At 50.9% G+C, this 15,997-nt stretch overlaps 1 protein-coding gene across 9 annotated transcripts in view; it reads left to right on the top strand.

The window, feature by feature from the left end:
* DAB2IP (DAB2 interacting protein) overlaps positions 1–15,997 on the top strand; it is a 201,740-nt gene that overhangs the window by 138,822 nt on the left and 46,921 nt on the right. The window contains exon 1 of one of the 9 annotated variants that reach the window (XM_027650223.1): positions 14,046–14,473. The exons of 7 other annotated variants lie outside the window; for them this stretch is intronic. In XM_027650223.1, the coding sequence (XP_027506024.1) occupies positions 14,361–14,473 (113 nt within the window). In that variant the 5' untranslated portion in view covers positions 14,046–14,360. Of the gene's footprint in view, positions 1–14,045; positions 14,474–15,811; positions 15,902–15,997 lie in introns of those variants that run through there. One more of the 9 variants, XM_027650225.1, reaches the window with a different exon arrangement.

The raw sequence follows: 15,997 nt of genomic DNA, 5'->3' as shown, positions 1-15,997 counted from the left end.
CACCCTGTTCCTGCTTAGGAGGGTCAGGGGCAGGAGAGAAAAGGCTTCTTTCTCCAGAGGTGAACAGTCACTTCTTCCTGCAGCAGAAGGAGCCTGACACTAGATAAGTAGCTGCGAGATGATTCATAAAAAACCTAATTTATAATTTGCCAGAATATAATCCTATTTGATCAGTGTTATTCAGTTCCTCTTTCTTTTAAAATTCAGTGCACTTAACTGTTCTACGAGGGTTTATGAATGTTTAAAAATTGCTTTGTGGTCCCTAAAGTAATTTGACAAGTCTGACAGCTATTGATTAAAAACCTGAAATTATTCAGACTGTAGGATGACTTGAGGGATTAGATAGAAAGTTTTTTCAAATGCAAAAGGAAATAAGATGTTGGAAAGTAAATATGTTCTTGAATATTTTTGAAAAATCCATTACAACTGTGAAATTAAATTGAAATGAGATACTCTGCGTGGGGATGAAGGAACTAAATGCTGGCTTTACTGTTTAGGCACGGGGTGGAACTCACCGTCCCAGGCCCAACAAATGTTTCCCTGGAAGATGCCGGTCTTGGCACAGATCCCAGCACAGGGCACTGTGGGAGCCCTTGGGGAGCCAAGTGCACCTGCCTGGTCCTGGCTGGGGACCAGCCACCTCCATCCGTGCAGCCATCCATCCGTGCTGGGGCTGCTGGGAACGGGGCTGTCCCTGTGCAGTGGGAACACTCCTGCCTGTGGGACAGGTGGGAGCCGATCCCGCCGCACGCGGAATGACCGCAGCCTCCGGATCGTCCTGATCTGCCCTCCTTTGCCAGGGCTGCTGTGAGAGTTGGGAGCAGCTGTTGTGCTTAGATACCTCTGCCTCAACTTGTCCTTCTTCACCAGAGCTCCGGGAAGGATATCCAGGAACTGGCTGTGCGTCTCTGTACGTGCCAAAGAAATCATTAGACTCAGGAAATCATTAGACCAGCCGGGCCCTTTTCCGTATGACCAGAAGGGACCTCTTTGTTCAACAGATCCAGACCTGTTCTGTTCCTGATGGCCATGTTTTGGACTATCCTTCATAACCATACTTTCTCCATCTTACCATCACTGAGGTTTTCTCCCCTCTTCTCCCTCCTGGAAGGCTGATCTTGGATTTCACTTCTCTAGCAGTTAAAAACCCTCTCCTGATTTTCAAGCCTGAATCTACTCACAGACAGTTTTGAGCCACTTGTTTCACTAGTGCTGTCCTGCAGCTTGAGCAGCTCTTGTCCCTCTCACATCCTCACTCTGGAGTGTGCCCAGCCCTGGTGCCCCTCAGCCTTTCCTGGCAGGCTGGGCAGGCTGAGTGTCACCACACTGTAGCACCGAGTGAGGGTGACCCAGCAGGTGACACCCCTCCACCCTCTGGAATTGAGTCAGTCCCCTGGGCAGAAGTGGGCACAGGGGATGCTCCACAAAGACTTGATTCTGCTTTTGATGGCGTTAGCATTGCTGATGTTTAATCAGGTAATTGATGGCTGTTGGTGTTGGTTAAATTCCTGAGTGATTCTATCCATGTGGATAATCAAGTGTTTGTCATGGAGATAATCAAGTGTTTGTTATGATGATTTGGTTCCCTGCATTGAGCAGCAGATTTATGGATGTGGAGACACTCAACAATCAGATGATAGTGGGCTTCCTTGGCCTGTTACCTCAGGACACCACACAGCCCTTGCTCTTGTCCAGTAATTCCCAGTTTCACTGGGATCAAAAGCCTTGGTTGAGGGGAGTGTGCAAGGTGCAGTGTGGAGCTGGTACATGGTGTCACCAGGCTGTACATGGTATTTTAAACCCTTGTGCTATATATGGCCCTCGGTTATATTTCTGTGACGATATTAAACTTTAAAAAGATGAGTGGAAGGAGACCTTCAAATTTAGTTACTGCCAGGAAATAATACAAGGCACCACATAGTTGTCATTCTGCAGCAGACAGGGATTATCCATAAACCCTGCACCTCCAAAGTGAAGGAGTAATAAAGCCGACCCCGGGCGCACTTTGAACTCGGCTACCTCTGATTAATTAAGTTTTTCCTTCCTTGAGCCTGATTTAGTACTTAAACTCAGAATGAAGGATTTAAGTTAAGGAACTGTTGAGAAATTGAAGGACAGCTCTCATCCCCTCTTTCCCATCTCATCCCCTTCCCTATCACACGCACACACATGTGGGTAGCAGAGGGCTTGAGGTGGCTGCTGAAAATCAGGCTCTGAGGGCATTGCTGCCCCAGAATTCTTGTCATTCCTCCTGCAGTTGCACCACTTTCCCTGTGGATTTTTATACCTGCCAAGCTTGAAATGTCAGTGGGGCATGGCAAACATGGGCTAATTCTGGCCGCAGGTCTCAGGGCAGCGTGGAAGGTGTAATAGTGATCCTGCATTTATATGGAAAGTAGGAAGGTGTCTGTGCAGCTCTGGAGTACCTTTGATTCATTCACTTAATGACTGAGCTTCCTGGGATGTTTAAAATCTGTCAGTGGCAGGGCTGAGGCTCAGAAGGGCCACACACTCCACATCCAGAGAATTCCTGTGCTTCCCACAGCCAGGGCTGGGAATGAGGGGGAGAACCCTTGGTCTGCAGCTCCCCAGCCTTGCACAACAGCCCTCCTTGGTTAATGGCTCTAATGACCATAAATGAGTTCATTACTGTGCTGGTGTTTTCAGCCTTCTGTATGGGCAGGGAAGTGTTGAATAAAACATAAGAGAGCCCTGTGCAGGTACAATGTGCAGGTCCTGTGACTCGTGCCCATACACGAGACAGCAGTTTATGGCCAGGTGACAACTCTGTGACTCCTGACTGACATTTGCAGGGTTGTTCCACTCTGTCATGAACAGGGTGGAGCAGAAATCATTGGAGATGGACTGACCCTGGCTTTGAACAGTTTGTCACATGATCAGAAGTGCAAATATGAGGCAGAATGGTCCAATTTTGTGTTTTCCTCTCCTGCTTTGGTGCTCAGTGACCACATCGGATTGTTTTGGTTTAGAAGTTTTGTAAAACATAGTTGGGAATACATTTGCTCCTACCAACCAGCTGGATCTTCTCATGTCCTGGGAAGTCAGTCAGCTCCTGCTTTCCTATGGGATTGCTGCTGCTGGTGCTGTATCCTGATAAACACTCAGGGATTGAGAGGGGTGGTGGTTGTACATGGGAAGTCAGATCTGAAGAAACTTGTCAGAAATTGTTCTGCTGATCCCTCAATTAGACTGCCTTAACCCACTTTTTTTGGAGGAGAAACAATTGTAATGACAGAGTCTGTTTTGATTGAAGGATGTACAATAATCGGCCCCGAATCTGCTCTGCTGCATTGTACCGAATTCACTTATTTCTCTCTATTTGTTCATAGTCACAGCATAAATAATTTAGCATTTTGTCTCTGCCTGTGAATGTGAGAAGCATGCTTGCTGATTCCAGATCAGATGGAGCAGTGATGTTTATTACTCTGATGTTGGGGAATGATTGTTGCATATTTAATATCACCATAAATAAAACTCCTGTAGCTGTGCTCCCACTCGTGGGATCAACATGTGGCCCTTTCCAAACACCTCTGATCTGCAGCCCTCAGAGCTTTGGTGTGATGGAAGCAGAGGCTCTGCTTGCCCACAGTGACACAGGGCATGAGTGACAACTGCATTTCCAGTGTGCCCAGCCTGGCTGGCATCCACAGCCCACAGCACTCCCAGCCCCACCTGCTCAAAAGTCATTTATCTCACCCAGAAATACTCAGAGACTTGCACTGTGTGACAAAGCAAATATCAGAAGTAAAACAAACCTCATTAAAATAAAGTGGCTGGATGATAAGGCAAATGGTTAACATACCTCTCAACAGCAGTATTTCTTTTATTCATTTTATCTCACTAATGCCTTTAAAAACTGCCTGCAAGTATTTTATAGTAATTGCCAAAGGAGCTGGAGTTTTTAGCAGTCTCTTATAATGGGTGCTGAACATCTCTGATTTTAGTGGCTTTATTTCAAAGTGTGGGGAAAGCACTCCACAGTGGATGAGGATCTGGGCCATGCCCATTATTCCTGTTTATAATTAAAATTTCTTGTAAGTATTGCAGCATCGTGCAGGCCTGGGCCAGGTGTTCTGCCGCCCAGAGCAGTTCTGCAGGACTTTGCTCCAGCACTTTGCTGAGCTCCAGCTGGTCACCCAGCACCATTTTCCAACTTCTCCTCTAAAATTCACTCCATGGAGGGAAATTCTTGTACATTTTACCTAAGACACTTGCCAGAATGAAGGGAGCGAGGCCCTGCTTGGCAGTGGTGAAAAGCAAGGGAGAAAGAGCGAGCTTTGTCCATGAGCCATTTGCAAGCCAAGGCAGTCCCGCTGGGTCACATTCCTGTTCTCTCAGCCTTGGCATGGAGCACCTCTTTTTAATGGAGTCCAGTGTTCCCAGTGTTTCCAAACTTGTTTTAGTGTTTGCAGCAAGCTGGGATGGTCTCCGAGAAACAGTTTGCCTGGATGTGACTGAGGCGGAGGGAGTGTCACCGTGCTGGGAGCAGAGTCCCTGCACAGCACTCCTGCCCTCCGAGGGCCGAGGGATGGATGTGGCTCCCTCTTGGAATGCTGAGGGCTCTGAGAGGGTCCATGCCAGTGTCACAGGGTGGATTGGGCATGTGCTTCTCAGCTGTGTTTTCCCCCCCACACGGTGCCTGGGTCTGCACCAAGGGGCCATCCCGGTGCGTGAGCCAAACCCACTGGTGTGCTCCAGGAGCAGCCACCTCCCCTCCCCGGGGTGCAGACAGGGCAGCACCAGGTCTTCCACTTCAGATGTGCTCCTTGCTACCTGCTAATGTGGTCACAGCCCAAACACAGCGTCGCTGGGGAACAGAACAGAGCAGAGGAGGAAAGTCCTCCCATCCGGCGCCGGGGAGCGGCTCCGCTGGAGCGACTGGACAGTGTTAAACAGATGTGGATCAGAACTGCTCCAGGCCCCTTCCTCCACTGGCACACAGCCACCTCGCTGGTTCAGTATTCTAAAAGCAGAGTTAATAACTATTTTTGTCTCTATTCTCATTTCTCACGTACATATAAAGGCTCTGTTGATGTTTAGCTTGACAAGCCAGGCTGCAGTTTGGATGCCAAAAATCTCAAAACTGTCATGGAGTGAGACAAGGATAAAGGAAAAAAACAACTTAGATAAAAGGGCTGTGGACTCAGAAATGCTGCATGTGGCACACTTCCCAATCCTCAGAGAGACTTATTAATTCACATTGTGGAAGTGTTTATGGTGCACAACTCAAGTGGCTTCCTGGCTCCACTTGGGATCTCATTGGATTTATGAAGAAGCTGCTTTCACACTTCTACAGGCAAAGGAATTAAAAAGTAATTTTGTTTCTTAAAGTGCATAAGGTAATAAAGTGTATAAGGGATGGAATAAGAGAAGCCACATGTCAAAGGTAGGTCAAGACTGTACTCAGGAATCACACATCAACCTAATGCAGGAGTTCTTTTATTGCCTCCTCCCAAAAAACAGTGTTCAGACTTGGAGCTTCCTGAACTTTCCTCCAACACTAATCTCTTTATAAAAAACTAAAACTAAACAAAAAAAAAATCCTTAAACAAAAAATCTAAGTTATTATCCCATCATTTGTAACATGGATGTGAGCATTGTGGGCCCTTCAGAGAGAAGGCACTTGGCAGCTTTTCCCAAATTCCCTATATTCTGTGTGGCAGCTGCTGGTGCATCTGGATTTTGCAGGAGCCGTAGGTTGGAGAGCACAGAGCGTTTAACCCATCCCTCATCCCAGGGAAGATCCTCCTGTGTTATCCCTGCTTTACCCTGCATCAGCCAGCCAGACCCTCAGCACCTGTGCTTTTCTCAAGTGAAGAAACCACGGGACATTTTTGTGCCTTGGCAGTTGCTGTCTCAGAAGTCAGCGCTGTGCCAGTGCTGCCCCTATCCCTGTCTCTGCCCCTATCCCTGTCCCTGTCCCTGTCCTGTCCCTGCCCCTGTCCCTGCCCCTGTCCCTGTCCCTGTCCCAGCTCCGAGCCCGGCAGTTTGAACTGTCGCCCTTGTGCCCTGTAAATGAGATATGACTGGAGGTTATGCAGTGACTCAGTCACAGAACGTGCTCTGTTACTCCCCCCCAGCCGGGTCCATCGGTGTAATTCCTGTTGACAGGCTGTGATTTCCTCATGGAAAGGCAGCGCTGACACATGTGCAGGGCCCGAGCCCGGGGTGAATCACACTGCACGTGACGGCTCCACAGGGACCAGTCCCCAGTGTGTCTGTGTCTGAGTGGGGGGGAGTTTGTGTGTCTGTGTGTCTGGGATTCGGGAGCTGGCAGCATTATCCTGGGCTGGAGGATGAAGTCAGGGAGCTACAAACCCAGCCAGGCAGAGCAGAGATGCACAGGAGAGGAAGCTTTTCCCCTCACGGTGTGAAACCAGTATGGAATGGGATGGCCAGGCTGCTGCTTCTGAGCAGCACTGGAGAAGTGGCACTGGATGAGGTCCCCCAAGACCATTCATCCCTTGCAACCCCATGTGGCCTCTGCCTGGGGTACAACGTGGGTACCCCACCTATCCATGGGGTACAACCCTTGGGCAGCAGCCTGGGCAGGGGACACCTGTCTGGGGGGCAGTGGGTGGGATCCTGGATGGGGAGGTGGCACAGCTCTTGCTGAAAAAAGCTCCCCTTTCACCTGAATTGTTTGGGAGCTTCAGCTGAATCACCTGTGTTTGGCAGTGCCTGTGTGTCCCCTGGATGAATCCCACTCTGCCCCCTGCCCTGTGACAGGGACAGCAGGACATGGCAGGGGGTCAGTCCTGTCCTGGAGAGGACAGTACAGTCCAGGGCCACACAGCACCTACTTTTTAAATGTCCCCATTTTTTTATGAAGCCATTTTAGGCTTTATGCTGCTCATGCAGGATGGTGACATCAGAGGCCTGGGGATCCTGGACTTTGTTTGCTGTGTTCAGAGCACCATTGCTCATTTGAAAACTCACTTCATGCTTTCAGTTTTGGTGCAGTGCAATGGTATATAAAGGCACCCAGGCTCTTTCCTGGAGGCTGGCAGGGAGTGGAGGCACAGCCAGCTGGGCCATGCTGCCAGAGCGAGGTGAGTCCTGCTGGGCCTGGCTCTGGGCTGGGAGGTGCCCGGGCTCTGCCCCCTCACTGCCCATCAGGCACCTGCTCTTCTCCTCTGTCTTCTTGCACCAGTGCTGGCCATGGCATCTGGGCCATCCAGGACCAGTGGGAGCCTGCTGCCTCCCTGCCCTACTGCTCCCTGGGGGTGCTGCATGTCCTCTCTCCCTGCCTTCCCTACCCCTCCCTGGGTCTCACCTTTGTCTTGGGCAGCACTTGTAGCTTGTTTTTTATTCTAAGCCCTCTTTGTATGTGCCCATCTGATTGAGTCTGGGGCAGGAAAAGAGGTGTAGGGACCAAGGAGAGGGGTGGCAGAGGCTGGGAACAGCAGAGTGAGGGCGGTGGATGTTGGGCAGGGATTTGCAGAGCTGGACCCCAGAGTTCAGCCTCCTGCTTTTTGGGCCATTCTGGCTTATCCCTGCCCTAGTTCAGTCCTTAGCTGGCAGCCCTGGGCCAGCACAGCCCTGCTCGGGGAAGGAGTCGAATCTTTCTAGTCACTTAAACCTCGCAGCCTGTCAGCTGCCTCCCCAAGTGCAGCAGGTTCTGATTTATGGATTTACAGCCTGTGTGACCAGAGTCAATCACTGCTCTAACAGCTGAGGGGAGTCCAGCACCAGCACAGCCTGAGCCGGTTAAACTTCCCCACGGTGACAGGGATGTCACTGGGCTGGGTGGGGACTCCACGGCCCATCACACTCTGTCCTTTCTCTTCACCTCATCTGATTTCTGATCAGAGCAGGCACATCCCTGGTGCTGCCCATGTGTGCCCATGGCCACACACCCTCCACATGGAGCCCGGGTGAGCCACACTGGTGTAAATCCAGGGCAGCCTCATCAGCTCAGGAGCAGATTGCAATTTGGTTTGTGAGAGCATACGCTGGCCCCACGTATTCCCAGGGATTTGACCTAAGCTCAGCATCTGTCAGGATAAGAAAAAGTGGTTTAGTGCACTGGAATAGCGGCAGTTCAGCGGATGGGCAGCAGGGCAGAGGGGGTTGTCAGCTCTTCTCTCTTGGATGATGGTTTTATATTCCACCAGAGGAAGAAAAAAATGTGGAAATCGGCGTTTTAAGAAATTAAGTACAAGAATAAAATCTAAACCCTAACTTTCCAGATCCAAACATTTTGCATTTTCTCAGAAGAAAGTAAACCAAAAATTTTTGGGTCCTGCTTTGCAGATTTAACCCTGCAGAGTTGGGAAGCACAGAGCAAAGCCAGTGGCTTTGTGGAAAAGGCAGAGCCAGGACTGTGAGCAAGAACTGAACCCAGGCTGGATCTGCAGAAAAAGAGGGGTCCGTGCAACTGTGTTTATTTTAACTCAATCTACTTACATCAGCTCAGGCTCTTCATGTGTCTGAATAGTTTTAACTCTTCCTGTGATCAGTACAGGCTAATGGCCTAAAATGTAGGTTTAGACATCAGGAATGGAGTAAAATTGCAGGTGAGACAGGCACAGATCTACCCCAAGGAGTTATCTGAGCCCAGGCCGGGTTGTGGGGAGCTCTGTGGTGACCCTGAACACCTACGACAAAGGAAAATCCTCCCACGTTCTGCCTCTACAAAAATTCCACACAACTGAGTGTAAAATACAGTCATTTTTGCAATGATGATGAGCTGGGGTTTAATTTGGTTAATAACTGAAGCAAGTTAATCCTGTTCAGGCAAGGATCAAACCAGTTTCAGTGCATCTGTCTCAGTGCTTTGCATCTGTCTGACTAGATTGATTTAAAATAGCTTGGTTACAAAAGGAAGTTGCTTCTGCTGTACAGCTACTGAACTGGGGCTCGGCCCTGCCCCTCTTCCTGCCTCCATTCCCTCCCCAGTGTGGAGCTTTGGGTCAAGCTCCCTTCTGGCTCCCCCGTGTAGAAGATGAGGGTGGAGATACCCATGGAGAGATACCACGGATGTTCATTCAGGAACATCCATGTCCCATCCAGAGGATGAGAAAAAGTGTTTCTGGTCAGGAAGTTCTACTGGGTCTGGACTGCCCTGCACTGGATGGCTCTGCTGCCCCTTTTCCTGTGGCTGGCAGGCAGGCTCTGGGTCCCCTGCCCAGGATCTGTGCAGAGGTGTGGGCTGGGTACAGGAGCAACAGGAGCCCCTGGAAGCTCAGCAGTCCCACGGGCACGGCTCAGGTGGAGCAAAGGGGGGGCTGCAGGTCTGCAGCTCCCCGGGTGAATTCTCAGCAGCAAAGCTGACACGCTGCTCATTGTCTTCTTTTAATTAATATGTTATTCAGCCGGGCTGAGAGACTTTGTTCTTCGGAGGTCTGATTTAGATCTGCAGAGCTTGTTGCCACCACGGCTGGCTTTGTCCTGCAGGTACCAGAAGGCACAGTCTGCACAGACATTGGCATTCAGAAACACATTCTGAGTCCAACACGCTCCCATGGCTGCGATAAGAGCCCGTCCCTCCCTTCCCTGGAGAGAGCCATCCCGGCTGCATCTTGAAATCCAAACCATGACTCTCATTTCAAGTAGAATAGCTGGTGTTTTCATCCTGGGGAAGCCACATCCACCCTGTGTAACCCCGATTAGCTCTCAGCAGACCCCAGCAGCTTTCCCAGATTCCCGTGTCCACAGCAGGGAGACTGAGGCACACGAAGGCAGAGTGGCCACGCCAACCCTGTGTTACAGAAAGACAAAACCTGTTTTTTTTCACTCTGTGCTTACTCCAGGTATCACTGTGATACTCTATCAGCTCTTGCTATACAGAGATTTATATGAAATCGTTTCTATTCCATTGAAGCAATTTTCAGAGATTAATTTTTGAGGGTATTAGCATTGATTCCTGAGCGCATGTGCCTCCTCCTCCTCCTCCTGCCAGCAGCCCGTATCCAGGGAAAGCTGCATTGTCTGAGCTGGAGGAAAGCTCACTTGCCCTAATTTATTGAAAAAATTAATTTTAGATTTAAAGTGGAGTTGTCATTTATGAACCCAGTTCAGTCTGGTCCTCACTCCTGAGCCGTCCCTCTGACCTTTCCCTTATCTGGAACCCTCTGGGCTGTACAGGGTGTTCATTAGTGGCACTTCCAGGAGGGAGCAGCAGGTGTGGGCTGTGGATAAGGGCTGCACGCACGCCTGGCTCTGTGCTTATCCAGGTACCCCTGGCAGCTCACAGCTGTAAATTAATTTAGGGCAGTGCCAGGATTTGGACTTTTTTTTTTTTTTTTAATAAGAGTTTTTCACAGTTTGTAAGTTTTAATAACAATTTTTACATCAGCTCTGGAAGTAGCTGCCCTTGGCATTGCGTGAAGTGTGCAGTAATGATACTTGCACTTAGAAAAATGAGCTGGAGAAGTGATGCAGTGCACCCCAGGATTGCCAAGTTTAATCCCTGGTTATGGAGTCTGGAATGGTAAGAGCCAGGGTGGTCCAGGGGGGTCACTGGAGCTGACCCGGGTTTGGTGCAGATCTGTACCTCACGCTGCTCCAGGGAAACAAATGAGTCATTCCTGAAAAGGGTTATCAGCGGGAATATTTCCTCTTCCTACCTGTATTTTTCGTATGGATGTGGCTGTTTGTGGAGGTGCTGAGGTCCCTGTGTCAGTATTCCTGGTTTCTGTTGGTATCTGGATGTGGAGAGCACTCCAGAAGGAGAAGCCCCAGGCTGGCAGAAGGGGGCTCAGAGCTTCCTTCCAGCCCAGGGAGAGAGGGAACGGGCTGGGATTGGGCACCAGCTCTGGCTCTGCCCTCAGCATTCCTCGGGGCTTTCAGTCTCCCTTTGCCCTGTGCTCCAGGAGTGCAGAAATATTCTTCCCAAAGGCTCTGTCTCCTTCAAGGTACCAGAGGCAGGGGAGAGCAGGGGACAGTGGGTGCAGTCCCTGGACTGATCACCCACAGTCACAGCTCTGAGAGGCACAGAAAAACCACCGGCTTCATGGGTGTGAGCCTCTCACTCCATCTGAGAAGAAGGCTCCCATGAGAAGGATGTGCTTTAAATCCCTGAAAGACACTAAAACCTATCTGGCTCGAAGGCAGATAACAATTGGAAGAAATTAGCTTTATATCCTGGTGCCAGCTATGGATTAAAACAACACAATCAAAACAAACTTTAATATGCTTTGAGCTTTCCTTCTTCTTTTTTCTTTATGGGAAAGTTCAGCAGCAGCAAAATAACACTTTCCCAACCTTATTCTGATTATACACTTCTCCTTCTTTGCATGTTGCTGTTTAAGAACATCAATTTGTTGAAGAACATCATTCAGCCTTCAAAGTCAGCTCTTCCCTACTAAACTGAAGCCATTATACGGGCCAGTATTGTTAGACAGAAGGACAAATCACAGGAAAATGTAGTTTAGATGCTAAAACATCTATTTGTGTTTGTCAGGCTCAAAGTCATTCGCCACTGGTACCTCTCTGTAGTTTAGATTTGAAATTCAAAACTTGACTCCTGCAAATGTCTTGGCTCAAATTGTGGTTGAATGTTAAGTGGTGTCTCTGAAGCGAGACTAATCGCACGGAATGATATTGGATGTTTGCAGGAATGGGACCTCACAAAAAGGTTTAGAAAAAATCTGCTGCTAATGACAGTGTTCTGTTTTAAATAAAACCCCCAGAAAAGATGAGTGGCATCTCAGTAAAGACAGGTTTCTTGGTGATTGGGATTACATTCCTAGAGGAAAGTCTTAATGCTTGTTCAGGAGAGTGGAAAAGTGGAGCTAATTATAAGCAGAAAGAGAAACTGGCCGGTCAGATCCGCTGTCTGGCCACTCTGAAACACGGTGTAAAAGGTGGCTGGAGTCAGAAGGAAATATTCTTTCAGTGGAAACATTATTGATACGGTGTCTGATTTTTCAGAGGTGCTCGAGTCAACTCTGCCCCATTGCTGCAGCTCAGCTCTGGGGGACATGGAGCAGGTTTTAATGAAGCAGGTGAAGAAATCTTTTCCCAGCCTCTTAGTTTATTCTGGCCGTTGTTCCTGCAGTGTGCAAGGCCTGGGTAATTTTTGTGCCCTTCAGCCTCCAATTACCTTTTTGCTGAAACTCAACCAAAGGACAAAATAACCGGCTATGAGTGCAGTGAAGGTGACACAGTGGGGCTGTGTGGCAGTGACAGGGGGAATATGCACCTTGATAGAGGAACTTTGGGAGTCCTGACAGTCGATTTAGCGATGTCTGCAGAGAAATGTGGACCTTGTTTGACAGTGCCATAGGCTGCAGTACATGCACTGAGGAGTTTTTCACAAGAACCCCACAGTAATGACTGTGCCCACCCCAGTGCTTGAGAAGCAACCCAGTAGCAGCCAGCCAGCTGTGCAGTTCCATGTATTTTAATGTTAATTATGCTGGAATATGAGATTGTTCACACTTTATAAAATTAGCGCTTTTACAACATCAACAGTTATTTGATTTTAACTGTAAGTTTAGAATACATCTGGATAATCACAATCCCTTCCAGTGCTAACTCTTCAAGGTTATTAGAAAATTGTTTGTTTCCCAGTGATAGACAGCGTGGTCATAAAGCATAAAGCGCTGGCTTCACAGTCAATAAAAAGTGAGAGATATCTGGGTTTAATAGCTCCAAAAGGTAAACATGGCAGGAGTGTGGAAAGGTTGCTTTGCTGGAGGCAAAGCTGTGACCATCCTCCTCAGAGTCAGACAGGCCTGGCTGGGACCAGAGGAGAAAACATGACCCAAGAAAAGAGGGCTACAAATACCACAAATAATAACTGGGAATGGAAAACTTCCTGTAATAACCCATGGAAGGAAGTGTTTGCCTGCCCTGTGACCGGGCACAGCAGCTTTCCTTTCACAAATGCCATTTCTTGAGCAGTGAGCCGGGTGGGTGGGTGCTGGGATCCCATCAGGAACAGGAATGCAAATATGGAGAAGGGGTGGGGTGGAGGTCACGTACAGTGCCCAGGGACGGTGCCAGCACTGCAGTGACAGTCAGAGCTCTGGCTGTGCTGTACACCTGTGTTATCACCTGTTGAACACAGAGAACAGGTGTTTCTGCAGGGAAACATCACCTTGTGCAGGCGAGGGATGAGGCACGAGTTCACTGGAAGGAAGCTGGATCAGCCCCGGCTTGGATAAAAGGAGCTGAGACTCTGACACACAGGTTTCTTCTCGGTGGCAGTAATGCTCCCTGCAGCAGTGTTTGAACACTGAGTCAGTGGGATGTGGTTCCTTCACTGCCTGGCACTCCCTGGGGAAGGGGACAAAGTGGTCCCCAGGGCCCTGGTCTGTAGAGTTTTGGCTTTTTCCTGTACCTCCCGAGCCACACACGGGTATTCAGTCCAGGGGCTGTGGAGAGGCAGAGGGCAAGGAATGGCCTGTGCATTCCAGACCTGGAGCCCCAAGAAGGTTGTGTGCTACAGACACCATCCCGAGCCCAGCAGGATCGATGGGGCAGGGGCGCAGTGGCACTTCCCAACATTTGGCAAAACACAGTTGTCATTCACCAAGGTGAGAGTGTGGAGAATCAACGTGCAGCACAACAGACCCACAGAGCACAGGGGCTCCAAGGTCAAACCTTACTTCATCCCCTGATGCCTGGCTCGTGTCCCAGTCCTGCACAAACCGTCTGGAATTTCAGGTTGGGGACAGGGGGAATTCAACTGGGGAGTTCCCAGCAGACAGAGCTCTTTGGCTGGGTCCTGCTGGTCTTTGCTGTCATGTGGAAGCTGCAGCAGAGCTGTGCTGGGTCCTTACGTCAGCTGGAGCTGCCACAGTTCCCAGGATAGCTGGCTTCCTGCGGGGGCACAGGCCAAAGCACATGTTTGTTGGGTTCAGCACTTCCTTCCAGAGTCTCCTCATAAAGTGTCTGAACGTGCAACAGACAGTTCCACTGCTGGGCTGCAGAGAACCTGGATTATCCCTTCTCCCACTGCCTTGGGTCTGCTCCGCTCTCCACCCACTGCAGGTGTGAGGGCTCGTTCCAAAGTTCAGGTTCTGCATTTTCGTGCCTTGCCAGAAAGATAAAAGGCTTGGTAAAACTGTAACTTGACCTTAGTGTTTCACAGCAGCCCGGGAGATAAGGTGCTAAAGGAAATAGGGAGAGCAAAACACGGATGGCTTGGGAGAGGGGACCCCACAAGGCAAGAGCTCCGTGCTGAGGACTCACGTGCAGGACTCAGGAGCTGCGGGGAGCCCGGATCCGGGCAGGAATGGCTCTGGATTGCTGACCAGGATTGCAGTCTGGCGTGCACCATCTTTTTTGCTCTGCCACACAAAGGACCCCTGTGCTGCTGCTGCTGCAGATTTGAGAAGGAAAAGATTGACTGAAACTGCCTGTTATTATTTTTGGCTACTCCAGCAATGTATCAAAAACCTGACACTGGGTTGATGCTGGTGCCCTACTTTATAGAAGCCCTGAAAAGCAGATCAAGGACAGCGAGCTTGTCTCTCTGCATGGCATCTGCCAGGAAAGGGTGAGAAAACTTCAAACCACTGGCGGGCGGAATGGGGGGAGGCAAAAATGAGGCAAAATGTGCTAAATCCAGAGCGCTGTTTGCAGACTGCAAGGGGAAGGGGTCTGGACGTTCTCTGCTAAGGAGGCAAGGTGGGACAGGCAGTGACTGGGGCATTTTGCTACCAGCCTGGCTGGTGAGTTGGTGCTGTTGTCCTGGGAGTGTGGTGGGGACTGTTTTGCCTTGGAAGGAAGAAAGGACCCTACTGGCTTTAGGTGACAGGCAGAGCTCCTTGTCAGTGAAGCCCAGCAGTAATCCTGCTTCATGTTTTCTGGATCCTTTGGAAGTGAGAGGGTCATGGCCCCTTCCCTGGCTGAGGAGGAAAGGCACATGGGTGAGGCTGTGCAGGGAGTTAGTGTTGGAACTGGGCAGAGAACCTGCGAATTTTGACTTGTTTGTCACCGCCGTGCATGGTGCTGCTGCCTGGAGGGACGGTCCGGCTGGAAATCCAGCTTGTGAGTCCCTGGAGGAGGCAAGACTCGGACCTGCTGCCTTGGGCAGGACCTGCCCGTCTCCCACTCTGAGACCTGCCTCCTTCTCCTGTGCTGTGGAGGAACCCCGAGTATTGCTGTCACCTGGGGATGTTTACTTCTGTTCTCGTTTTCCCCTCCAATGCTGACCAGCGTTTGCAGCCCAGGTGTCGGCTTTCTCTGCTGATCCGGAGCCGCCTCACATGAGCTGGAGGATTAATGCCTTGCTGCAGACATGGACACTAGCCTTTGAAAAGTGGAAGAGGAAGCAGCCATCAGTAAGAGGCAGGGGACAGTGCCATGTGGTGGTTTTTCATTTACTAGATAGTCCTACTTTGTTCTTGATGAGTAATGGAGGCATTTGAATACGCCAGGATGACAGCAGCAGTCTGGCTCTGGGAACGTGTCGGCGTGGGCTGGGTGAGGATGGTGGCAGTCGGGACAGTGGGACCATGCCGTGCAGCCTCCCCCTCTCCTCTGCGCTGCCTCCCATCTCCTCTGCCGCTCACCTGCCGCCCCGGGCGCCGCGTTCCCTGAGGCCGCCCGGCCCCGGAGCCCCCCGGGGAGCCCCGCGCTGAGCCCCGCGCCGATGCGGGCTGGCCCCGTGCGGGGTGCGGACCATGGCTCACGCAGGGGCCGCCGGCTGCTGCTGCAGGCGCTACTCCCTGCTGTGGATCGCGCTGCTGCAAAGGTCAGTGACTCGGCTCCCAAACGGGAAAGGAATGCGGAGCGCGGCCGAGGGCAGGGACGGGCGGGCGGGCGGCGCCGTCCCTCCCCTCCGCTGCCGGTGCCGGGCCGGGGGACGCTGCGGGGCAGCGCCTGCACGACACGGGCTTTCTTCCCGCAGAGCTGCGTTTTCCCCCCGGTTCATCACAGCAGAATGAGGGCGGCGGGCGGGACAGGCGGGATGCGGAGCGGGGTGAGCGGCTCTCGGGGGGGCGGCCCCGCGGGGCACGGGGCGCTGCCGGGAGGGCGAGGCGGGACCCCCCGTGCGCGGGGCACGGCGATGCCCCCC

The sequence above is a fragment of the Corapipo altera genome, unplaced genomic scaffold (genome assembly GCF_003945725.1).
Source record: "Corapipo altera isolate COAL_440 unplaced genomic scaffold, ASM394572v1 268, whole genome shotgun sequence".
Classification (NCBI taxonomy): Eukaryota; Metazoa; Chordata; class Aves; order Passeriformes; family Pipridae; genus Corapipo; species Corapipo altera.
Note: the sequence above shows the minus strand (reverse complement) of the source record. Positions and strands in the feature narration are given on the sequence as shown.